Source organism: Pundamilia nyererei, unplaced genomic scaffold (assembly GCF_000239375.1).
Source record: "Pundamilia nyererei isolate P.nyererei 1_Seehausen unplaced genomic scaffold, PunNye1.0 scaffold00096, whole genome shotgun sequence".
NCBI classification, from domain to species: domain Eukaryota; kingdom Metazoa; phylum Chordata; class Actinopteri; order Cichliformes; family Cichlidae; genus Pundamilia; species Pundamilia nyererei.
Genome location: NW_005187497.1, coordinates 2,284,839 through 2,311,505, shown reverse-complemented (window position 1 = coordinate 2,311,505; position 26,667 = coordinate 2,284,839). Strand labels below are relative to the sequence as shown.

General features: G+C 39.9%; 1 protein-coding gene across 1 annotated transcript in view; it reads left to right on the top strand.

Moving 5' to 3' along the window:
- The window catches only part of LOC102206106 (protein phosphatase 1 regulatory subunit 1A-like), a 31,347-nt gene that overhangs the window by 1,343 nt on the left and 3,337 nt on the right, over positions 1 to 26,667 (top strand). The window contains exons 2-6 of the mRNA XM_005740080.1: positions 11,117 to 11,177; positions 18,966 to 19,003; positions 19,170 to 19,233; positions 21,517 to 21,699; positions 24,387 to 24,515. Of these exons, the coding sequence (XP_005740137.1) occupies positions 11,117 to 11,177; positions 18,966 to 19,003; positions 19,170 to 19,233; positions 21,517 to 21,699; positions 24,387 to 24,515 (475 nt within the window). The remainder of the gene's footprint in view (positions 1 to 11,116; positions 11,178 to 18,965; positions 19,004 to 19,169; positions 19,234 to 21,516; positions 21,700 to 24,386; positions 24,516 to 26,667) is intronic.

Below are 26,667 nucleotides of genomic sequence, written 5' to 3'. Positions count from 1 at the left end.
GTGTGTGTGTGTGTGTGTGTGTGTGTGTGTGTGTGTGTGTGTGTGTGTGTGTGTGTGTGTGAGTGAGTGTGAGAGAGAGAGGGAGAGTTTGCTCTTGTGTAGAGATTTCAGTTTGAGAGTTAAGTTAAGACATAGAGCTACTGTAGCAGGTGGAGAATGTATGACTACAAGCCTCAGATATGAGAAACTAAATATGAGATGGCTGCATCTGCTGGTGTGTACATGCATTTCAGTCAGCGTAACATCAGTTTGACATGCACACACGGAGTCGTATACAGCAAAATAAGACAGTTGGCACAAAATCTGGAGCCGTTTCCAGTCTGGTTTGGTGTCTACTTCTGCATGAAAACAATTTGTGCTTCTTATATAAAGGAGAACTAATTAAATGCAATGTTTAAGAATAAGAGCACTCTCTGACATAAAGGCAAATTACAGGATAGACCTGGAGCCACAGCCCCTGCAGTGATGATGTAGGCAAACCCAAAAGATCCTAGCTCCTCCCAGGATCCCTTGATAACAAAATCAATTGTTGCTGGATGATTGCAGAAAAATTGCCATTTTTGTTCAGGAAGGTAATCTTCACTTATTAAAGCCACTGTTATGATCTTTGACATGCAATTGAAACCATCATAAATAAAAGATCAAGCTACACTGGTCACAGGATCTCAGTGTCACTTCTACAAAGTGTTTGATGACTTGATGTTGAGCTTTTGGAGTAAACGCCTCCTTAACAACACGTAAAAGGTCACAAATTTAGAAGTGGTGTTTTTACTTATGTACTGTCAGTGGGTAAAGTTGAACAAGGTAAAGCTATATCAAGCTTTTATTAGTTAGAGAGTTTTTTTTCTGGGATTTTACTCACCAAACAACTGCTTTAATTTGGGGCTTTAACAACTGTTCTCTCTAATAAACTGTATTATCCTTGTCAGAGTTGGTCTCTTCTGTGATGAAAATACCCAATTTAAAGGGCACCAGTAGTGGCTGAATGATTTCATATGTATACATATTAAACATGTGCTAAATCTAAAGCTAGCTTATTACCTGTGGGAGATTTTAGATATACTGGGCAGTGCTGTCCACATATCCTCATGTTCTTGTTCTTATGTTTAAGAATAACACTATACAACAGGCAGGTGACAAATTACAGGATACCTGGAATAACCTGGATAAACCAGGGTCAAGCAGGACAAACCTGACTTTTTGGCTAACCAAAAGTTAGCACCACCCATGATGTCTTGATAAAAAGTCAGTGGTACTTTTTGTTCAGGAGGTTAATGTTCAATGTCTTTAACACCGCTATCATCAGAACATAAATTCAGGGAATATCTTTTGGATAAACATTGTTCATTCCTCCACTAAATGCACACATAATGGGGATGTATTGTTATGCTATTTTACTCCAGTTTAAATCATAGTTTGGGTCGCACCAGCTACTCATAAATCAATACGAAGTCCTCTGTAATTCTTTATAAACACTTGGCTCATCTCATAGTACCAGTTCTGCGTTCGCTCCCAGCCAGCGAGCCGGGCTCTTACCGTTTAAAATTTGAGAAAAGATTGCGATCATTTCAGCCTGAAGACTTCTCATGATTCATTTTCCTGATAAAACCATGAGACGTGAGCACCAGTTATCCTGAGGGAAACTTGGGAGGGAGCCAGTTACTAAATGGTAGCTTGATTAGTCTTTCACTCACCCAGGCTGGACGACGGATTTACAAATAAGAAACACTGCCAACTACACTCTATAAAAATATAAACGCAACACCTTTGTTACTGCTCCCATTCCCCATGGGATGGACGTAATGTATTCACATATGTTTTATAACATATGTGAATACATTTCATTAGTAAACAAACAAACAAACAATCTTTGTCTCAAACTGAGTCTGTTGGGATCTGGTCACGCTTCACGCTCTCAAAATTTCTGCAGTGCATGTTCTTTTTCTCAACATCCGGCTTTGCAAGGGTATCTGTAGGATGCAGGCGTAATTTCATGTGTCCGTCTTGTTTGTGTCTGAGTGTTGGGGGAGTTGGTGTTGTCTGTATTTATTCAGTTACACGTCTGATTCCAGGCTGCGGCCGTTCAATTTAAGACTTAAACGGCTCGCAGCCGTGTGTTTACCTGCTTTCTTTCACGAGCAGATAGATCTCCTTCTAGGTTTATATGGGTAAAACTTGCTTTACTTTTTCTGCAAAGACTCAAGAGAGTTCTTAGCTCACAGCCTCAATAAGCATGACCAAAAGCGTGCCTGATTGCCTCCGGGACTTTACATTTTCAATTTATTCGAAGACCTCTGCGAGTGGCCTCTTCAGCCTGTGTGGCAAGCTGGCTCCCAAGTGTGTGGTTTTATACAGTGTATATATTTATTTATGTGTTTGTCTTTGTGTGGGTGTATATGAGACAGATGAACAAATCGGACAGTCAGATATAAAGAGAAAGAAAATAAACAAAGGGAACCTCCAGATATAATAAAAAAAGAAAGAAAATGTGTGTTGTGTTTGCACGAGCTCGTACGAATGTCACACCAGGAGGTTTCACCCACGGTTCAGTAATCCCAGCAACCTGACACCTCCCAGCATGGTGAATCAGCCTCCGTGGAGAACTGTGCACCAGACAGAGGAACCTCTCTGACCCTTAATCACCAAAACACACACACAAAAAAACCCAAACGCTCGCTCACTCCTGTTATCCATAATACAGCACAATCATCTCATATTATAGCCGTACATCTGACACTGGACCTGACAGAGGCCAAGACCAGATGGTGTCACATGAACAAAAGCCGTTGGACTCGGGAAGGGTAACTATCCCACTCCCCTGACATTTACACACCTAATGCTTCTGTGACATAATAGGCAGCTGGGGGCTTGCACAGCAGCAACTACAACCACAACAAGAAGATGGAGGGGCTGGGATTTGAGATTGGTGTTTTTTGTGTGTTGCAAGGTTTCTACCATAAAAAGTTGTTAAGCACGGCAGCTGCGACCTGCCCGAGGGGAGAGGACAGGGGTTTGAATTGAATGTGCAGCGCTATCCGCTAGCTAAATCTGTGGCCCCGAAGGAGCAGCAGAGCTGAATCAGTGAAGCTTTGTGTGATCTAATACTTTTGTGGCATTCTGCTTTTTAATTTTCTATGTTGCAGTGAGTGTGGATGAAGGTAGTACTTTGATTTTCTTGCAGTAAATCAAAGTAGCATTTTACTTTCTTCTAATATTAGCTAACACAGCTAATGTTAAAATGATTTTTGTGCGTTTGCATGTAAGCAGTAACTCACAGTTTCCTTATTTTGTGGAGTGTACCTGCCCTGAGCCAAGTGTAGAAACAGACCTCATAATGTCGTCTCAGTCGTGCAGTGCAGGCGTACCAAAAGGAGAAAATAATCTGCATATCGTAGTTACTTGCTTTTAGTGTTCTTTCAATGTTTTTATATTATTTAACATATCATTTATATAGATGGATGGATTTATATAGATTGTAAATATTCTATTATTTATTGTAACAATAATACTCATAGCTGATTGGCTGTTTAAAGTAGTAGTTCAACAGTTATCGCTGACAGATGTAGAAAATTGTTTCTGCTTTAATTTCATCACATTGAATCCAGGATATGGTAATTGGGTGATAGCATCTGTTCTCTCCTGGAGGTTTTATGAAAGTCATTTGGGAGTTTTATGTCGAGCACATAATTGGCATACTCAGACTGGGCAGTTTTCTGACAGATCCACCATGGAGCTCTCCTGTACACGAGCACCTGGACACTTGAGTCATAGCTGGGAGCACAGGGCTACTTTGTGAACACCTCATTATCCTAAAGGCATAGGACCTGTCACGGTTCTGGGTCATGTTGACCCAGCTTTCTGTTTCTCATGTTTTGGTGTTTTTCTAGATTATGATTTATGATTTGATTAATCAGTGATACTGTTTTGATTATGATTATTATTTAGTAGGTTTTGGTCAGTGTCAAGTCTGTCTCTCTCTGTCTAGTCCTTGTCTTAGTAAAGTGTGTTTTGATTCCTGTTTTACTTTACTGAAGGTTCTTGTTCCTGTCTGATGTCAGTGTTCCAGCTTTAGGTTTTATTCCTCCCAGCTGTGTTCCTCTTCTGTCTCTAATTCCTTGATGACTCCTTCAGTGTATTTAAGCCCAGTGTGTCTTTGTGTCAGTGTCGTGTCGTTAACGTCTTCTACTCTCATGTTAACTATGTGTTCTGTCTGCTTGCCTGCCTAGCTAGTTTGGTATTTGTACTCCCAGTTTAGTGAGGCTCCTGTTCTGTTGCTAGTCTTTTGAGTTTGTCTGCCTCCGAGTCCTGCATTTTGGGCCCTGTCTCTCCTTCTGCCTGCACACAGCCATGACAATAACCAGAAACCTGACAACGCTACAGTCCTGACTCACAGAAAAGCCTTGATCCATCATCAGTCCAACTCATTATTTTACCTCTTCCCCTGCTGCACTGATCGAGTCACACCAGATGGATTTCTGCTGTTGGATTACCGTTGAGGGAAATTACCTTCAGATATGGAGGTTTGCTGATTGTGGATGAGCAAAGAACATTATCTGTCTCACTTTGTTTTAGTATTTATGCTAAGAAAAGCAAGCCCAGTGTTTCCAGCTAAATTTTGAGTGATGAACTTTGTGGCTTTCCCCAGGAGGAAACATAAAATATCTAAAAAATTCACATATTCCTTGAGTGCTATTATTTGTGAGGAATTAATTGGAGTATTTATAAGCTGATTAACAGAGTTATTTCAGTTGTGTAAGGATCAAATCTTATTCATTGTCCTGCAGAGAGCTCATATTAAACTCCATCATCTTTCATTTACATGAGCAGCGCTCACTTGAAGAAGCTTCGCTCATAAATGAAAGCAATATATTCCCTGTTTAGATGATGAATTGTGACATATTGAAATAATTTTATTATGGACAATTAAGTGCTGAGACAATGTCCGTCCTCGCGTTCCCCATGCAGGTGGTCTTTGTTCTTTACTGAGAACATAGCTATTAAACACCTTTCCTTTATTACCTCAGGGAGGCGATTTCCAGGAACAACCTTCAAGTACAGCAGATTATCAGTGGTCATTATTTAATGAAGATGAATGCCATATTTGCCACTGATGTGCATTTATTTTTAAATTGTGCAAATTTTGATTTGAGATGATCTTTAAACTTCTTTGAGTATTTTTGTCTAAACAATGTAGACAAAGTGCCACAGATACGTCCCGATTGACACTTTCCTTTACAGAGCACAGGAGCTGAAATCATGTTTCTAGCCTTTTCTAAACCAAACTAAGCTTTATTTGTTGTATGCTATCTGTCAATTTGGCCTGAATAAGCTGGCAATGTCATGTAGTCGGCTAGCTTACCAGTGTACTGGTAACTGACTGTCTGGGTGTTAATAAATTACATTTTTAAAAAGCCTTTCGGGGGATTCATCTATCCAGAAGGTGCCATGTTGCATCTGATTATCACATTGTTAAGACAGGGGTGTCACTCTCAGCTCAACATTTGTCGGTGTGCAGAGATATTTCAACCAAAAACAAATTTAAATGTAACCGAATGTAATATTTTTAGTGCCCTTACGAGGTCATTTTTAGTGCATGAACGTTATCAGCAAATAAGAAACACAGATCTAGAGGACGTTAATTCTATCACTCACTCACCTGAAACTTATTATTATACACAAACCTGCAAGTTATGCAACCAGCATCGCTTCAACTTTGAAACATGCACTTGGTAGGTCGTAAGCCGAGGTGATATTCTTACTTTGTCTAATGCTGCTGCAGGTGATTTGTCAAGGCATCAATGCCAAGAGACACCATGTGTGTAACGGAGAGACGATGATGGCATCTGACAAAGTGTACTGAAACATGGCCTGCATGGCAACACTTAGTGGGGATTAGTAGGGAGCCTGCAGGCTCTCTATAAAAATGGCTCCTTAACTTGCAGCTTTCAAGTTAGTAGCAAAGATTAGCGTGCTCATAACTGAGTGCTTGTTCTCCATCTTGTTATAGATTGTCTCAGATGCTTTTAGAGTTTAAGTGTGAGAACAGAAGTGTCTCGCTGTTTGAGGAGGCTCCATGTAAAACTGTCCAAAGAAGTGTTTTGTTCCATTATTAGTTTGATCACATACGATAACTTTCATCCTGTAATTTAAAAGGGACAACATGGACCATAGTCTTAAAATAAGTATTGTACTCATTCAGAGCTGAGTTTTATTTATTTTTAAAGACATTTTCCAGTCATTGTTTGAACGATAGCTGTTGCTGTTCCAGCATTACAAAAATTAGTCTCACTGTTTTTCATGTAAAATTAAGTCAAGAGGAAAAGAAAAATTCTAATGGTGGATGTAATTTGTCATTTTTAATCTTATTTTTGTACATCCAAACAACTCGCGGGCATCGTTGTAAGAAGACTTTGACCCTACCGCCTTGTGGCCTGACCTACATTTACCAGTCAGAGGTGTTTTGTTGGCCGCTCCCCACACATCAGAAATACCAGGCATGCACAGCCTTTCCTGCCCACCCGTCACTTTCACAGGCTGTTTTTGTTCGTTGTTGTGAAGAGCGCAAAAGTCCATTTTAAATGGATTGTGGGCTGAAAGGCAGGCATGGCGGTTTGAGGGGGGTGAGCAGTCCAGTAAGCTGGGTTATTTATGCGAGTGAAGGATCAGTGAGTTTGCTCTGCTGCCGGGTGAGAAGAAGGATAATGTCTTTGGGAATAATCACTTCTACACAGCCATGCCTGTTTGTGCTTTAATGTGTGCTGGCGGGGTGGATTTTCTGAAATGGTAACAAAACACACACACACACACGCACAGGGCTTAAATATTAGTGCAAGATGTATAGTATACACAAGAGTGTTTTTCTATTGCGGCTTTCTCGATTCTGAGCCCTGCTTCTCATGAGGTTAAGTAAGCTGCAAACATACCAGATAAATCAATTAAGATAATATGTATTCTTCAGAGGGAGAATGTAAAATTTATTGTCATTTAAAGGGACATTACACAAAATTAGCTGCAGCTTTGAGTGCTATTCCTAAGAAACCTTCCACATCGGATCAGCAGCCCATATGCCAACGAAATAGGAAAAACTTGCTACATATAGTGAATCTTATAAGGCTTATATGATTTACTCATGAAAGTGGCCACTTTCTCATTACTTTCATATGTTGTTTTAGGAAGTATCCAAAACATACAAGTTTCATTTATATAATTTTCAAGCGATCTTTTATCTGTTTTCACTCTTATATGCTTTTCATACAAGTTTCAAACAAGACAGATACAAACTTTATAAGATTTATATATATCTTTTCCATATGGGAGGCCTCAGTCACACAGAGTTAGAGACCAGCCACCCAACACCACCTGGCAACCTCTGATCACTAAGGACAAATGTGAATTCTCCAACCGATTGGTGAGGGGTTTCTGGAAGCTGCTTGTGGTCACCAGGTGACCAAAACCTCCTTTTGATTGCTTTGATCGCTAGTTTGCATGGAAGATGCTGACTAGTCTGCTGGCACTCATCAGCTAACCACCAGGCGGTACTGAAATATACAATACAATGCAACTTTATTTATATAGCACATTTAAAAACCAACGATATACCAGAGTGCTTTATTTCCATTCATTCTGTGTAAGGCCACATCGGTGCACATTTTGCTTTCTCAGTGAGATTTCAACAGAAATCGAAGAAAAGCGCCAACCTGCAGTCAGACAAGAGGGCAGTGATGCCTGCTCAGTGCTTCATTCGGTCCTGGCTATTTGGCAGTTAATTTTGTATATGCTTGTATGTGATTTTGTACTGAACAGGTATTGTACTGCATAGTGGCAGAGAGCCCAATGGGAAAGTGGTGAGCATTGTTGACTCACAGCAAAACAGTTCTGGTTTTGAGCCTGTTTGTCAGCTCAGGTCGTTCTGTGCAGAACAGCTAAAGTAAAGGTGTGGATCAGTAGTTGTTCTTCTCTCTGTATTAGTGATGTGATGGACTGCTGACCTGTCCAGACTGCACTTGGCTTTCACCTGATATCAGCTCGGATGAGCATCAGCGACAACAGATGGATGAACTGACTCTCACAAAATTAGCAATTTGGCTGCTTGGATTTATTAGTGTTTATATACAACTAAAATCTTATCCAATTGACACAATTTTCCCACAATCACTTGCAGAGGAGCCAGCTTGTGTTTTGACACAGCGATTACTGTGAAAGCAAACTACCATGAGCATTTATACAACACAAGACAGATGAAAAAAAATCACAAGCCTAAAGAGAAGGCTGCAGTCACAGGGAGCTCTCACTGACACGTGTCTCAGGATATGAGGTCAGCAATTTTCTCCAAAGTGAAGTGTTCAAAGCAGTAAAATATCTGCCTGTGTGTTAACAGAAAGACACTCGGCATCTCCTCTCATTCAGGGATTTCTTGTGCTCCATGGTAGTGATTTCAAAGGCAATGAAGCCTCTTCAAATCTGAATACCCAATTAGACTTTGCCTCAGCGATACAACTGACTCTGCTCATTTTTCATTACTGCACATTATTTCCATTGTTACGTAGTTACATCTGTATTCCGTCTTCACGGAGTGAAGCTAATCAATTTAGGTCTATACCCGTGCACAGCTCCAATTGCTGATTTATTATATGTGAGTCACCTCAGGGGAAATATTACTTTTGCAATAATAACGTCTGCAGAGACCAGATAGAGCAACAATCCAGAAGAAATAAGTCTAAAACAGCTTTGTGCACTTTTCAGCCTCACCAAAGACTTGAACTCAAACCTGTGCCACTGATTTAATCACTGATTCTCATCTGACATATTTGTTGTCATATTTGTTTTTCTGTGATACAGCTTAAGATATTGTTAAAACTCTCAATTTTTGATCAAATTTGGATCTTCTGAAGTCATTCGCTACTAGCCCATTTAATTGTAACAAGAATTACCACGTGATGCTACACTGTGTAGCCTGAGGTCGACTGCTCTGTTTTCAGTGCACAAGCAGCATTTAGGAAAGATGCACGGAGGACAGAAGCAGACATGACATGCAGCATTAGTCAGCAACCCCGTTTGCTATGTCTGTGCTTTTGTGTGCACCTGTGTTTGTGAATAATTGACTGTCTGTTTAAATTCCTGCTCTGTTTAAATTACTATATCACAGCCTTTTTGTAAACAAAACATAATTGAAATGTCATCATTTGATTTTGAAACCAAAGGGAAATTAGCAAGCTATGAAAGGTGCTGTACTCATTTCATTCACCAATTGCACGTCTTTGCTGTCATGTTGGGTCTAAAACGATCCATCAGCAGCAAAAAAATGCAGTTTAGGTTGTGGGTAGATTAAAGCCACCAGTCCAGTGGGTCTGTGTTATGAGCTCAGAAATGTCGAAATCTTTGAGAAGAAACATTTCTCCATTGAAACGCAAACGTTATACTCCGTGTCAGACATATTGAGTCATTTTACAAAGCACAACATATCTGAATATGGTCATCGGCCAACAAAGGTCTTGATGTTTGTAACATTTTTTGATGTGGTTCATGCATTCAACAGCCAGTTTGTTAGGTACACGTTTGCAACTGCTCATTAATTCAAATATCTAATAACATGTCAGCAACTAAGTTTTAGGCATGTAGACACTGTTGAGGTGACCTACTGAAGTTCAAAACGTGCATCAGAATTGGGGCAGAAACGTGATTTTACATGTGGCATGGTTCTTGATACCAGACAGGCTGATGCAAGTTCTTCAGAAACTGCTGATCTGTTGGGATTTTCCTGCACAACCATTTTTAGGGTTTACAGAATATGGTCAGAAAAAAAATACAGCAGCAGCTCCCTGGGAGAAAAAGCCTTGTTGATGCCAGAGGCCATAGGATAATGATCAGACTGCTATGAGCTGATATGAGCAATTGCTATGAGCAACACTAATTCAAACAACCACTCATTACAACCTACATGCTACATTTTTCACCTGCTCACCAAAACTAGAGGATAAAATACTGGAAAAGCATTCCCTGATCTGATGAGTTTCAAATTTACAACATGAAAGCTTGGCTTGAATCACCTGTTTAGGCAGTGGTGTAACAGTAGAGCAGGGTTAGGCAACTCCAGGCCTCAAGTGCTGGAGGTTTTAGATGCGTCCTTGATCCAATACAGCTGATTCAAATGGCTAAATGACCTCCTGAACATGTTGTGAAGTTCTCCAGAGGCCTGGTAATAAACTAATCATTTGATTCAGGTGTGCTGACCCAGGGTAATATCTAAAACCTGAAGGACATCAGCACTCAAGGCCTGGAGTTGCACACCCCTGGTATAGAGGATATTTACTTGCACATTTAGTGGCCCTTAGTACCGCTTGTTCTGATGGTTCCTTCATTGGGATAATGTGCCTCCACAGTCACTAGATTTCAATCCAATAGAGCACCTTTAGGATGTGGTGGAACATGATGGGCATCATGGATGTGCAGCTAACAAATCTGCAGCAACTGTTTGATGCTGTCATGTCGATATGGACCAAAATCTCTGAGGAATGTTTCAGGCACATTGTTTTTAAGGTGAAAGCAGCTTTGAGGACAAAAGGGGTCCAACACAATATTAGTAAGCTGTAGCTAATAAAGTGTAAAGTCAGTGTGTTTCATACAGAAATACAAAATGCATGTACTTTAATATTTTGTCCCAGAATGGTCTCTAGCACAGTCCACAGTGGTAGAAGAAGCTAGTAGGAGGCGGCATGCTGCCCTGCTGCTCTCAATGCTCAGCACTGCAGGATTGCTGTTGTTCAGCTCAGGCATCTTCAGAGTGTTTAACTACCAAACACAAAGGTCCAGGCTGGTCGGACAGCATCATGCAGAGAACAAGGATACTGAATTGATCATCGGGCAAACAAGTCTAGACTCTTCCTCATTGGTTAGTTGAAAAAATATGAGAAATTGCTGTAGTGCTGCTTAGCATTTTGATCGGTGGAGGAAAAAAAAGCATAAAAATTGATGGGTGTGGCTGTGATAAGGTAAAACATAAATGCCTGAGTTATTATGTACCAGTTAATTATTTTTTAAATTTGTGAGAACATCAAAGATCTCAAGGTCTTTTTCAGCCCAGTAAAGATTAAATTGTCGATTTCTCAACCTTTTTCAGATCAGAAGACGAAGACCCACGCCCGCCACTTTAGTGGCATCCAGTGATCAATCGTCACCAGGTAAGGAAACCCAAACACGCACACTATATTTGTCACTTGTGTATCAACTTACTCTGTGTTCATTATCTGTGGGCTGACATAATGACAGGTTGTTAAGAAAGCAGAATTTGGCTTTCTTTAAGCACAGGAGAGACATACATACAGTTCTGAGAGCTATGGTTTGAGTAGCAAGCAGCTGAGCTGATATTGTGCTTTTACAAGTGTTGCTAACTATTTTATCCCTTATTGTGCTAAATGACAGGTGAGCAGCAGTCATTCACATTACAGAGGACTCTTATCAGGTGTGTGCACAGTAGCCCAACTATATTCGCATAATGGAATTAAGCATTTTACCGAAAGGCTCAGCTTACCTGCCGGAGTCGTCTTTGTTTGCACCCTTTTGAGTGACCTCATTCAAAATTATGAGATAACTGCATTTTTTACTCAAGGCTGAATTCAGTCTTAGAATTTAAAAAACAGCACTGCTGATCCACTCGGTCATTTGTAAGCAGACTCATTCATCTTTGCTCGAGTGTGTGCACATAAAGGCTTCAAGGTCAGTCAGGTACCATTTCCATTATTTTGGGTGAAACCACTTTTCACCTTGAGAAAGGTGGTTTAGGTGCTTTCGTCTCTTTGTTTTTTACCGTTATGGTAATGAAGGGTCCCCTTATTCAAAAAAGTGCCGAGTTAATAAACCTGCACAAATAGAGTTTGTGCAGTTTCACAGATATCACAACTACATAACCTTCCACAGCTCACAGCCAAACCTGTAATTCTTACCTTAAAGCACTTCTTCACTGAAAATCTTACTATGAGACGCAAAATTAATTCAGGCCCACTCTCAATCAAATTACCTCAGTTACAGTACTGTCAGTACTACCAGTTTCACACTGATATCTTCTCCTGCTTGTTGTGACGTTGCATCTAAACTCTATCATGCACCAAATGAATCTTCCTGCTGCAACAAAGCAAGATAAAACAGCCTGGTGCGCGTCCTCTCATGGGATCTAATGATCAAACACAACACTGGACCTCCTGAGAGTTATCCTGTTATATGAGTCATGCTTCCCCGCTTCCTCTGCTTTACTTTGTTCTGTGAGTGTGTAATGTGACCTACTGCAGAATTAACAGATGATCAGCAGGCAATGGGGCAGAAACAGTCATTTTTAGGTGAGGAAACTGAGGGTTATACTCCCTGCTGAGTAAGAAAAAAACAAGTGTTTTGCGTCACTGAGGACAGATTCGGGGAACACAGCTATTATTTTCTTCATATCAAAGCATTTTACCACAGAAAGATGACATGTCAGTGCGCCCCAGGGTGGCTGTGGCTACAATGTAGCTTGCCATCACCAGTGTGTGAATGTGTGCGAGAATGGGTGGATGACTGGATATGTAAAGCGCTTTGGGGTCCTTAGGGACTAGTAAGGCGCTATATAAATACAGGCCATTTACCATTTACCATGTCTTTGCTTTTTTATCTTGCAAAGAACAACAGTCTAATTTGGACAGATTAAGAATAAGTGTTTCCTGTGATATGCCTGGTGTCTGAAAACCATTGTGAAAGTGTGCTCACAAGTGCATTTGCCTCTGCATTTATTTGAGTCAGTAATTGGACACTGAGCATGTGCAGAGTCTCAAAGTCAACCTTGATCTCTGAATAAAAGTGCGGAGCAAAACCTCAACAATCCCCTTAGCTTCATAGATCAGAGACGAGAAAAGAAAAATAAGGAACTCGAGAGGGTGTGCAGAGGAGTGCAGCGGGCAAAGTCATTTTAGAAAAAAAGGAATAGGAGGATGAATAAGCATGGACAAAACATGAAAACATAAAAGTGTAATTTACTTACATTTATATTTATTATACTGATTCCAGGGACTGAAGGAAAAAGAGAGAATATGTATGTGTGAATGAGGGGAGACGGGTGGAAAGGTTAAGTCGCAGGTATTAGAGGTAGTGAAGGTGTATGAGCTGATACACCTGGGGTCAGCCATCCAAAGCAATGAACAGTACACAGCAGAGGTGAAGAAAGGAGTGCAGGAAGGGCGGAGTGGGTGGAAATGAGTGTCAGGGGTGATTTGTGACAGAAAGACAGGAGCAAAAGCGAAAGGGAAGGTTTACAAGAGAGCTGCTATGATGTATGGTTTGGAGATGGTGGCACTAACAAAAAGACAGGAGGTGGAGCTGGAGATGGAGGCAGATGAGCCGCTGTGCTGATCCCTGATAGAAAAAGATGATACTGACTGCAGGCTTCTGATTTTAAATGTCTTTTAAACATTTTTTTTTCTTTCTAAACTTATTAAACGTACTAGAGACCAAAAGGTCTCTTAGGTTCCACAGAATCGTACAGGAGAGAAGTTTTCCACTTATCCCATAATATGGATTTACCTTGTTTTGCCTTAGTGTCACTTAAAATGAGGAATGACTCAAATAGCCCTTAGTAAAGCACAGTTAGCTTGCTAAGCTGGTCTGCAGGAATAGTTTTTTTGTACCAGCGAGACGTGAGTGATTTCCTGACAGATACACGGTGACAGTTTTTTACTCAGACACATCTTGGGAGGCACACTGCTAAGACACTGTTGCACTACATGCCTCATACAGGTATCGTCACAATGGTGCCCATTTATAAGTACACACTTTTAATTTCTACACTATGGTTTTATTATAATAATAATTTATAGCAAATTATTGTCATGGCTCCTTGCTGTGGTTTGTAGATGACTAGTGTTCCTTTCACACCTCTTTGAAAACCATTACTGAGATCTAACTGAGCAGAGAGATTGATAACTTTGCCTCAGGGAATTATAAAGTGTATTCTATTTATCTTTATTTATAATGTAAAAATATAGAAATCAGATAGTGACAAATATATATTTTTCATTCTTTTTTTAGCAGAAAAAACTGGGTACCAGTATTGACCACAGGCAGTAAAAAACCAGCCACCGTAAAATTGGCGATTGGTTAGTGAAACTGAATCGTGACATCTCGACTGGAGCTGTTTTAGCTGTTGGCCTCTTGATGTTTCAAAACAGCATGTAAAGAGCAAGAAGTGACTTTGAGAGCTCAGCAGGCTCACTGGCTAAAAGCATTAGAATACCCTGGATAATCTTCTTTTTGAACTCTATTGATGCTTTTATTTTATAAACATAACATAGCTGCTGGCTGCTTTCCCTTAAACTTTTAAGCACTCCAATTTTATTTTTTATTTTATTTTTTGTAACCAAAGGATTCACCCCCTGCTGGCCATTAAAAATCAGGCAGGCTTAAGGCATTTATCCATTGGCTTTACTTTCCAGCCCCACAAGCTACTTTTGTCTTTTATGCTACCTGTGATCCTCACTAGCAGCGGCAAAGACTGACATGTAATCAGAGCCTGAGACAGTTGTACGTGTGTGAGACAGAACACGGATGTGCAACGGAAAGGGGGATGGGGAGCACACATGACGGTGAGGGAGAGGAGCTGTGCTGGTGCAGAATTGCTGTGCCCCACATCACACGGATTCCTGCATTATTTAATGTGCTGCAGATTGCTCTGTCCTGTGCACTGTGAACCCCAAAAGCACATCAGAGGAACAGCTATACATAACTGGGACGCAGACTGCAGGCTAAATAATGAGGAAACTGAATTTATTACAAGCGAGTGGTGAATTTCACTACAGCTTTCTCTGAAGAAGAGCTTTACTTACTCTTAGGGTGAGACGAGGAGAGCTGAGTGAAATGAAAAAGAAATATTTGATTCATTACAGTAAATTAAACTTTGCCATAATGGCTGCATCTGAAATTACATGCTGATTACCATATTGAAAGTCTATGAGAGATTTTTCTACCGTATCTCAAACCCAGTGGTGGCCCTGAAATCTCATCACATATTATTTATTGAATATTGCAGTATGCACAAATGGTATATCACAGCTCCATAAATATCTACTGACTATGGCAGCTCTGATATTAGTGCTCTTTAATTAAGGAATCAAGGTTTTAATTGCTTGTTGCACTAGTTTTTAAAAATGTGTTCACATTTCTCCAAATGCAAAAGAGCAGCGTCACTTATGGAATTCTTATATATGAAATACTTTAACCACATAACATGAGCACAAGCAGCAGCAGCTTGTCTTTGTAGGAGTGGATCCTGGCACCTGACGCACTTTGGCACATTTAAAACTAGTAGGAATTTCCAACATGATACGATATGATATAATCATATATATGTGTAGTCTTCTGAATATTACACATACAGACCATGTTTCACTAAGAATAAGACAAACTAAATAGCACGCTCTTCACAGACCTACCACTTTGTGCACAAAGTAAAAGAACGTATTTATGTTACACTCTATTTTAATGCCATGGATGTTAAAAACAGCGTGATTGTTGTGTTTATGTTAAATCCAAAAGGCGTCAGGAAGTTTTGTGTTGTGCTGTTTCTATGTGCAGGACTAAAAACAACAGCTTTAGGCAAGACTGAATCTTTGTACCTAAGCCAAGTGACTGCTGACAAGAATACAAATAAGCATATTAAAACAAAAACAAAGCATAACAAAAAAGAATGGCGCGTGGGTGTGTGCGCTGATTAAAATGCACATACTATTAATAATAAAGTGGGTTTTCTGTTATATGCAAGAGGAAAGACACTTTTCTGATCAGTCTTTAGACACAGACTTCCAGCTCTTAAGACTTTTTTTCATTTCAACATTATACGGTTGTTCGAGTTTAAACTGCTGATATCTGCCTTATGCATTAAGTGGCTGCTGGTTTGTTGGGGATTGAGTGTAGGAGGAGGAACAATGTTGCCTTTAAAATTAAAAGCAGGCAATTATTATTTGTCCACAAACCAAAGACTTCACCTCCCATCTTCTCTGTAACCAACAGTAACAAACTGCAACATGAACACAGAAAAACAAGCCTTTCAGATGCAAAGTGTGAGAACAGTGTTTCTTTTTCATTTATTGCAAGGCTGCTTTTTCTTTATCAGATATACCAGGGCAGCTTCAAACAGACACCAGCAGTGCATAGCTAAATTGGAGCGGCTTGGCAGAGTAAAGTGGAGGCAGAAGACCCTCTCTGTTCTCATCTGGCGTCGTGTCAGACAGTCAGCTGGGAGCTGCAGTGATAGACTCATCAGTGCTGAAAAGGCTTTTTTTTATTGGCCTTTTCTCTCATTCTGCATCACAGATGGGCCCAACACGAGACAAAACAATCTGAATATCAGCCATGTGAACAATTTTTCTGTTTTACCCAAGTTATTTTTTAGCTTTTCTACTGCTACACATTTTAATAGTTGTGCTGTTTGATTTAATTAAACATTTTAAAACTTGTGCTTATCCCAAATACTAACTTAAATCATCATAAAACCTAAGAAAAACTAAGATAACCACAAATACATTTTAGGCTGCAGTCTAAAATGTCAAATAGTATCCTGCTGCCTGAGGTGATGTCAGAGTGATGTCTTTTATACTTCATTTTTGGACGCACAATTTTGGTCCACTGAAGCGGTTGTATTTTGCCAGGCGACCGTCTTTTTTTTTTTTTTTACGTCTACTGAACGTCACAATAATTTTGCAACATGTCTATATTTCACATCATAAAACTGAAATATGATTGTTATTTGAGTAAACAACAAGATAATAAGACTGGTATATATTATTTTAGCTGTTATGCAATCAGATGTTACGAGCACATGAATCTGACGAGGGTTGCGTCACTGTTAGGGTAAGGCTTGCACTAAAGTAAAATTAGCTTAGCTGTCCTTCTGGGGACCATATTTAAAAAAATAAACAATATATTGTAAGTAATAGGAATTTGAACATAAACATAAGCAAGTTTTTAATTAGGGTCAAGGACGCAGGGGACCATTTCCCCCCAGCCTTCTGTATACCCAGGCAAGTCTTATTCACCCAACCACAATCACATTCATGCAGCACTTTTATCTATTTCATTACACACACACACACACACACACGTACACACACACGTACATGTACACACACACACGCACGCACGCACGCACACACGTTCCAGTCGATGCAATATGGGGTTCAGTATCTTAAGAATACTTCAGCATTCAGACTGCATAACACTGTGGGCTCAATCCACCCACCTTCCAACTCCACCACCTGAGCCACAGGTGTTACAGCGAGTATGGATATTGTTTTGTTGTTTTTCTGGCTAATGATAGTTAATGGTTTACACTCTACATAGAAATAAGGCCATAGCCTCTTACTGAGGCAACTTTATCATATATCAACTTTATCAAGCTTTTAATGTGAAAAATTCTACAAGACCACCTTTTAACATATATTTTCACAACCGTGCATCCAGCCACTTTCTTCAGCTTATCATATTGAGGATTGCAGGACATATTTACTCTAATGATAATATTTGCAGCCTCTCATAGCAAACACAGTGAGAGGTTTTAGTGCTGCTCAAGAAACATAGAATACACGTATTTTTTCACTGATAATTTCAGACTGTTTTATCAAACATGATCCGGAGACATAAAGGAGAGCCCACAAGTTAATATGAAAAACATCCATAATGTCATATGAACCTTCTAAAACTCCTGGGATGCTGTGTTAATAGGATTCGGCTTCACGGGGATGAATCTTTTTTTTAATGACATTTATTGGCTTTTATACGGTGTTTCTTACACCCCCATGCATGTGTGTGGTGAAGAGAGACAGAGAGAGAGCGATGATGAAAAAAGAAACAAGCACATCAGTGGCATTTTTCAGCAGTCTAGCACATACTTTTTAGTGGGAATATTTTGGTGCACACACAGTGCCTTCCCAATGCCTGGGGATACATAGGTTGCCAAGCAACAAGGTGGTGTCCTAGAAAAAAAAGTTTAAAGCTGTAAAACGTTGATTTGGATCCAAGTTCAAAACGCTCGCTATTGATCCCGGTTAATGGTTTCACTGTACTCTGGTGAGCTGTATTTTCTTTCCTTCTCGGTTCTTCATTGTTTCGAACAGAGCCGTGTTTCATATATTGATTTTTTATTGAGTTTTTCTTCATCCCGTGAGCTTCAGAATTCATACTTCATATTGTGCTGGACCTGTCCTCTACTGCTAAGTAAAAACTGTATTCAAATAAACAGTGCTATAAAACTCTTAAAGTGATTAATTAGAAGTAAAAATCTTGCTTTTAAAATGTAATTTCAGTACAAGCACACAAGTTTCATCAAACTAAATTAGCTTAACAACAAATAAAGAATATTTCAGTGTTTCAGGCAGCTGTAGCCTAGTCTTTTAGATTCTTTCCCTCGCTGTAAAAGTTTTATACTTTATATGAACATTTTAAAATTCTTACGAATTTTATGCATCTATATAATATGTGAATAATTGCAGTCAAACTAAGCTCTGCTCAAGAGTGCACCACAGTATGATGTATATTTATTTCCCTTTAAGAGTGTTGCACGTGCTTAGGTGTGTATCTGAGAACAGCTGTTGAGCATATACAGGGGTCTATTTGAAAGATGTAAGTGGATCATAAAAAGAATCCTTCAGACGTATGAAAAATAAAACATTATGACCAACAATTCTGGATAAAAATGGAGCAAACCATATTGCAGTGCTTGTGGTTACAGCGTGTCAGATAACCATCTGGCTGGAGGTCACCTTATATCCACTGTGCTCCACACTGTTCAAACACACAAGTGCTCCAGCGACAGTGCTCTCACACTGAAGAATAAGCTGTTAAAATCAGACTGTGAAATACGTGGAAACTTTCTGTGCAGTTATCATTCGTGTGTGTGTCTGTCTGCCTTTTCATAATTTAATCCTGTACTTATTCTATTGTTTGCTTTCTCATAGAAATTGATGAAGATCGTCTCCCAAATCAGCTGTACAAGGTAATCTAGTTTCTTCTCTATTAAAGTTTGATTTTGTTGTAACAAGATTACAAAAATGAAATTATGTGAATTCTGGGTTTCAATTTTAAGCTAGTTCTATGTTATAGTAATATCTTCAATCTAAGAGCTCTCTGCCCAGCTGACGTGCAGCGCTGATATTTCACAGGCAGCCTTGTTGAACTCTCCTCGGCAACGGCGAAAAGGGCAAAAGGGAACGCCTACGATGAAAGGTGAGTTATTTTATAAGCATTGCCATCAATACTACAGTAACTGTGATGCTGGTACTTTAAGTATTATAGCACACTTTTGGTGCTTGAGAAACAAATGCAAAAGTCACATTTAGCTTTGGAGGACAATGCTTTATACTCTGTCACTACTTTACTGTAAGACAGTGAAGACTGTGGTAATGACTGAAGAAGAAGGTTAGTAAGCTGCTCAAGTCAAAATGATAATAAGTACCATAAACCAGTACTCTGTGTAATCTCTGTTAACTTGTTGTGTGCTCTTTTGATAAAACACCAACTGATCATAAATCAGCTCTTTATGACTAACACTACTCATTACCACACAGAAAAATATTGTTGCAACCAAAACCTGTCTTCCTTCTCTCACCCCAACCAGTTGCAACAGGCCCCGCCCCTCCCTGAGCCTGGTTCTGCTGGGGGTTTCTTCCTGTTAAAAGGGAGTTTTTCCTTCCCACTGTTGTCACAGTGCTTGCTCATAGGGGGTCACATGATTGTTGGGTTTTTCTCTGTATGTATTAATGTAGGGTCTACCTTACAATATAAAGCACCTTGAGGTGACTCTTGTTGTGATTTGGTGCTATATAAGTAGCACTGAATCCAATTGAAATCGAAAACTATTGCAGTATATTAGTTAGTATTAAGGGTGTTTTTTTATATATTGCTCAGCAAAAAGCTGATGGAACACCAAGATAAAAAATAAACTAACTAGCTGACACCTCATACATACAGTAAGTGCATTAGTTCAAAAAAGTAAATTTTTTGCACAAAATGAAAGATTTCTATTCGCTAAGAGGGTGGCTTGCCAGTGTTAGCCGGATCACTCCACAACACTACCTATAAAACCTCTCAACATTAAAATTGTTATAGAAGTATTTTTTTTTAAAGGAATCAAATCCAAACGTTAACCAAATAAAAACATCCAGTGGAAGTCCAGGGGCCCGTTCTTCGTACCTCGCTAAGTAAGTTAGCTGGATTAGATTGTTGACGATTTTGCCTGATCTTGGATCGTTCGGTTCCCCGAAGCTCATCCGGGACTTGCTGCCATAGCAACAGAGCCGTAAGCGTAAACCTGCTCGGGAGCAGGTTTACGCGCTCCTTCGACATTTTCGCCGACCAATCAGAGGGTTGCCGATCAATGTTTCTACTATCGATGCGTAGCCCCTTTTACGACACCCAGTGATCTCACATTACTTCATCCAGCTGTACTAATCGTCAACAGCAGGTGTGTTCGGAGAACCGGATTGGCGAGCTCACGGTTAGCGCGATGATTTAGTCTTGGATGTGTCATTTGATCTTGGATGTAGTAAGCGATGTACGAAGAACGGGCCCCAGGTGTTCTCATTTAAGTTGATGACATGTTGTTATTGGTGTTGAGTGTTATATGTGGACCCGGTCGGCACTCAATCCAACACTCATTCATTTTCCCGTTGTCTTATGAGAATTCGTCCCAGTTTTTATGTTTTCAGTTTAAAAAGTGGGTCTCTAATTTTGAGATTAAGGTCCTGCACCACATGAAACAGGCAAATTATTTATTTATCTTTATTTCTACTTTTTTGGGGTGCTTGGACCCAGCAATGTAATGCAAATCCATTTTTAAGAGACCAATTCAGCTTACATACAAACACAACATGTAAATGGTTTTATGCAAAGTACATGCAATAACATGGAGCGTTTACGAAAAGTGAATCAAGAGAACATTAAAGACGAGATAAAAGAAATAGAAAGCTCTAGGATATTTCCTTTTCAATTAGTTTTACAGCTAAACTGCATGCTCTGAGTGTGATGAGTTAGTTCTTGCAGAGGAGATAATCAGTGTGCTTTAGTTTCCTACTACAAGGGGATTAAAACTAATGAACCACAGATAGAGGAGGCCGGAGACGGCGATTAAAGAATTCGTATCCAAACTCTGATGTGTCTTTACCTGCCCTGTCACTCCAAACTGTGCAGGGGTTAATTAAATGTTGCCAGTTTATTAGATTCTTAACCCACAATATGTTTTCCACCTACACTTCCCTTCATTTCTGTTACCTTTGTGCTATTCATGACCCATCTTTTCTCCCATTGGCTGCCTTCATCTCACACCTCTTTCTTTCCTTACTCTCACCTCCCTAGTGACTTTTTTTGCACTTTAAATTTACCCTTTAACTTAAATATTCCTACAAACCCACCTCCTCTTCCTTTGCAAGATAGCTCTTCCACTTATCTAACCTCTTGTCATTTTCGTCTTCTCTTCCCTGCTTTTCTTTTACCTCTTCTGTTACCTCCCAGAGCTACAGTTCCTGGTAGAGCACCACCTGTACAGGCAGCAGCAGGGAGCTGGGGACGAATGCTCCTCAGAGAGCTGCCTGTCAGACCGGCCCAGCCCCGACTCTGTGCCCACGGGAGAGGAGCTCCCCCACGACGATGAGGCCACTGCAGAGGCCTTTGAGAAACTGCGTTGCCAAATGGAGGGTATGTGCGGAGGCTGTCAAGCAGGATTTAATTTGTGTGCTTGCAGCTGCTTATTCAGCAACAGATGCATCCTTAAAATCTGCTACAGTACTAATTTAGGCACAAAGAGTAACACTCAACACTTGGTCCACTGAGACCTACCGTATTTCTGTGTTTATGTTGATTTTCCCTTAAGATAATCTTCAGTGAATATGGTCATGAGTGAATATTTATCTACCTCTACAACCTATCAAATCATATTTTGGAGTGATAGTGGATTTCAGTAGGTAGGAGTTATTTGCAAATAACGGGTAAAAAATACCCTCTGCTACTACCTACATTACATACCGTCATGCTTAGCGACAAGCAATCATCATTTCCATCATTACATCGGACAGAATGATCCACCCCTCCGTCTGCATGCATTGAAAAGCCTGAAGCTCAGAGAGCCGCAGAGAGATCCCTCAGCTGCAGAACAAAGAACTCACCAATACCAACAGACATGACATTGACAAAGTGACAGAATGAAAACGTGTTCTGCAAAACAGCTTTGAGTGGCAGCTATAGGCGTGGAAAAGCAGCTATAATTGTGCACCCTATGAGGATTGTTAGCTGAATATTGCTCGGCATCAGTGCCTTCGCTGTTTTTCAATCCTGTGCTTCCCAACCCTGCAAATCAAACTCCTCCAAAGGGCACAAGAGCATATTTCTGAGAGGCCCTAAGATTTTTGATGGATGAGCATAAACATTTCCTCTTTTCCTGTTTTTTGTAAAATATTTGTTCTCTTCGGATTTCAGCAATTATTTCAATTAATTATCTAACAAGATTTTATAAAACCCTGTGATGTAGTGGACGGCAATCAAAATACTTACATTCACACTCACAGTCATACAATGTTTTGTTGTTAAAATGCCTTTAATTACTTTCAGTTATTACGCTCACACTCTGACGGATGCAACAGAGACAATTTGGGGTTCTGAACATTTCTTCATGCAGACTGGAAGAACTGGGAAACAAACTACTCACCTTCTATTTGTAACCAACTCAACTTCTACTTCCTCTCCCTTATTTGGACATGAATATAATACTTGTGTAAATCTGCTTGGTTGCTTTTGATTTTTGTATCTCAGTCAGTCAGTGCAGCATAAGAGGGAATAAATATTGCTTACAAAACATAAATTAATTTATGAATAAAGCCTGAGGGGTGACTGCGGGGGGAAAGGGTATAGAAACTAATGAAAAGATGGTTATGAAGCAGTACGAAGGTCCTAAAGTGGAAGGAGAAGATGGAAGGCCATGCCGTGTGGCATCATAAAAAGCTGAAAATACTGGAAATAACAAACACAGCACATTAATATGACCCTGGGGTGTTCGATAAGGGGAAAAGGGATAAAAGTAAAGCAGAAAATGAGGCAAGAAACATTAAGATGTCTGTAAGGAATGTATGTAAATCGATGATGGATCAGGAGAAAAGGGGGAGGGTAGACGTGAAACAAAGGCATCAGATAAAAATGGGAGAATATGAGGAAATATGCTTTAAAAAAAAGTCAGAATTTAAAAGAATTGTTCGTTTCCTTGTCACGATGTGAAGAAACCATATTTGTCTCAGTATCATCAATAAAAATTTAGCTAGCTGCTTGTTTAGTTTAGCATGATAGACTAGATGGAATAAAACAGGAAATATCTAGTACAAATAATATAGTTAGCTTAACATAATTAGTATATTTTAACTTTTATGTTATTTTGATGACATACTGTAATTATGTTGACACATCATTTAAAATGATTTGATAAAAAGAAAACGTCTTATAACCATCTCTGTTCTCGGTTCACTTTGCTGTCCAGATAAGGAAACACTTTCTCTGCATTATCAAAGAGCAGCTCGGCTGTCCTTGAGGCCCTTTTTAGAGCCAAAACAAACAGCACCAAAAAAATTAAATAGGTCAGGGTGCTCCCAAAGGCTCCATTAGGAATTAACTTTTTCAGCCTCCAGTGAAACCTCACCAAATACAGGGTTTCACTGCAGAAACCATTAGCCGTACCCAGGTAGTTTGGTTTTGATATTTTGTCAGATTGTTGTAATATTCAGTACTAATGTTGACTCTCCTTTAATAAAATTTTAAAAAAAAAGCACTTCCTATAGATCAAAGCAGCACCATAACAGATACCATCTCCTGGCTTTGCTTTTGTCTGATGACAAAAACAGAGGTGAGTTTTTCGGGGTCAGGGATAACAGTTCAGTGTAATGGAAGGTGGATACAAGGTCACGGCACACACTGTGCACACTTTAGTAATTGGCCGGGACTAATGCATCATGAGTGGACAAGACCCTTTTTTTCTGAAGCTGTAATAGCACAGGGCCATTTTTTTTTAATCCGCTGTAACACAGATGTGTTTGTGGTGTAAAAGCTTCAAAAGCTTTACACTGACATTTTTTTTAAAAATCTTTTTGCATTATTCACCTTATAGATGAGCTGCAGATTAAGTCCTCAGTCCGGGTGAAAGGAGTTAACAGCAAGATAGGGGTAATAAATGAATGATTATTAACATCAGTTGTTGGCAGCTTTGCTCAAAGATCACCAACTGGACACTTCAGGTGCAATTGTTGATGAGACTAGTTGAAATAACGAAAACATCTTCATCCTTTTCAACTCAGTTTGAACTTCCATTCCATCTTGTTTACCATTCGTCTTTCTGCCCTCTGCAGAGTTCTCGAGGGAGAGTCTATTAGAGGCTGCCGGTGGGCTCGAGTGTCCCCTCTCCAAGGAGAAAGAGGATTGCTTCAGTGTTGCCAGTGTAGCAGATCCCTCATCGCAACAAAACAATGCACAAGCAGGTACATAACTGTCATTAGAGCCTTGCTTTTTGCAGAAAATGTCTCCAACGTGGTCTTTTCCTCAGGGGACTCCTCGTCCTCCACGCAGCCGGCAGGATTTATTTAAATTTGTTAAACTGCGAAACAGCTTTGGCTTGCTGTCATATAATCATGGCTCGTCAACAAACATCTGTGAAGTGGCTTTGATCCCCATTTCACAGAGCACCGACATGGCTGAAATACCCTGAGAGGAAGGTACACACACGAGTGGAAAAATCAGGTTTGGGAAAAGGGGGCAGGAGGAGAGCTAATACTGGCATATGGTGCAAATGGAGCATGTAGAGCTTGTTTTTTTCCCCTTTCTGTATTTCATTCTTTCTTTCTCGCTGAAATTTATTATTTCTTTTCTATGACTTGCTGTGAGTCCTAAAATCTTTCATGAGGCATTGATGGTCTTATTAGTGAACCCACAGCTGAAATAAGCCCAACATCTCTCCAGTCTTGCGCTTTTAAAATTCATATAAATTTTTTAAATCATATTTCACATGCTGAGACAAACACAGCTCACTCCTGGCTACTGATCATTTGATAGGATGATACAAATGCTGCTCATTGATTTCAACTGTAGTAAGTGTCATGTGAGCAAAGGGAAACCTGTGACTACAAGTTCACCATTGCAGGTAACACACCGCTTGGCTGGTTGACTCACTTGACTTAATTTCTCACACATTTGGATTTTGAGCGACAGTGTGGGCCTCATGGATGCGGAATAATACAAATCTTAGCTCAACTACATAGTTACATTTAATGAGCTATGTTTGGAGAAGCACAGTTTAGGGTCGTGAAAACCCAATCTGATTTATCCATGCATGGTGTGAAGTCTTGGGTCATCAGAGAGATTCAGCACACCTGTTCCAGCTCCACTATCAGCTGGTTAACAAGTGTGTCTCCTCTCTCTGCTTTCCATCTTGTAAATCTTTCACAGCACACATTTTGACCTGTCACAGTAAGGAAAGCACAAGTAAAATTAATGATGCTTCACTTCCTTAAGTGTTCCAATATTATAAACCATGACAGTGAAATGCCAAACACTGTATATAAACGATGGACATACCCTCCAGGTATGATGTCACTTCAGCAGTGTTGGGAAGGTTACGTTTTAAATGCATTCACTACAGATTACAGAATACATGCACCAAAATGTAATTTGTAATGTATTCTGTTAAGTTACTCAATGTGAGCAACATACTGTGAATACTTTGGATTACTTGGTATATCGCGAGTAGCCTTCAGTAAAAGTAATAAATCACACAGCAATAGTAGATCGAAGGTACTGAAGTGGCACATAACCCAGGTAGCTACCTCAGCTACAGGTAGTTGCAGTAGGCTAACATTTGTTTTTTAAAAAGAACTGACTTCCAGATGTTTCTTTGGGTTTGATGCTGAGAGCAGCTTGGTTGCTGGCAAACAGAGTTTGCATTGCACAGTCATATTCCCCCATTCCTTTCTTCTTTAAATGTGAAGTGGTGTCGGAATTGCCAAATAAGAAATGAATTCCTGCCCATGCACTGCTGCCTCTGTTGTGCTGGCTCCGGGTCCATTGTTTAACTGACGCCACCAAAATTAGCAGGACGTTGTTACATTAGAACCGTTTGTTTGGGTTTCTGGCAATGCGTGGAATTACTAAAATTAGAGTGTGGATAGCCTAACATATGAAACTGGAAATGACCGTTGTGTAATCCATTTATTTCAACAAAGTAGCTGTATTCTAATTATCACCTATTTAAATGGTAACTTTAACGAAATGCAGTTACTCACTTCACCCGTTGCCCACTGGTGGTGGTCAGAGGGCTCGGTGGCGCCAGTGTCCGGCAGCCTCGCCTCTGTCAGTGCGCCCCAGGGTGGCTGTGGCTACAATGTAGGCTTCGTGTGTGAATGGGTGGATGACTGAATGTGTAAAGCGCTTTGGGGTCATTGGGGACTAGTGAAGCGCTATACAAATACAGGCCATTTACCATTTACTCCCCAACACTGCACTTCAGTTTTTCACTACTCAGTCTTCAAATATTAGACAAAAGCCGAACTCAGCTCAGAGAAAGAGACTGTTATTTTTAGCTATTTATTTTAGCATGACAAAAAAAAAAATAATGTTGACAACCATATACTAAATTAG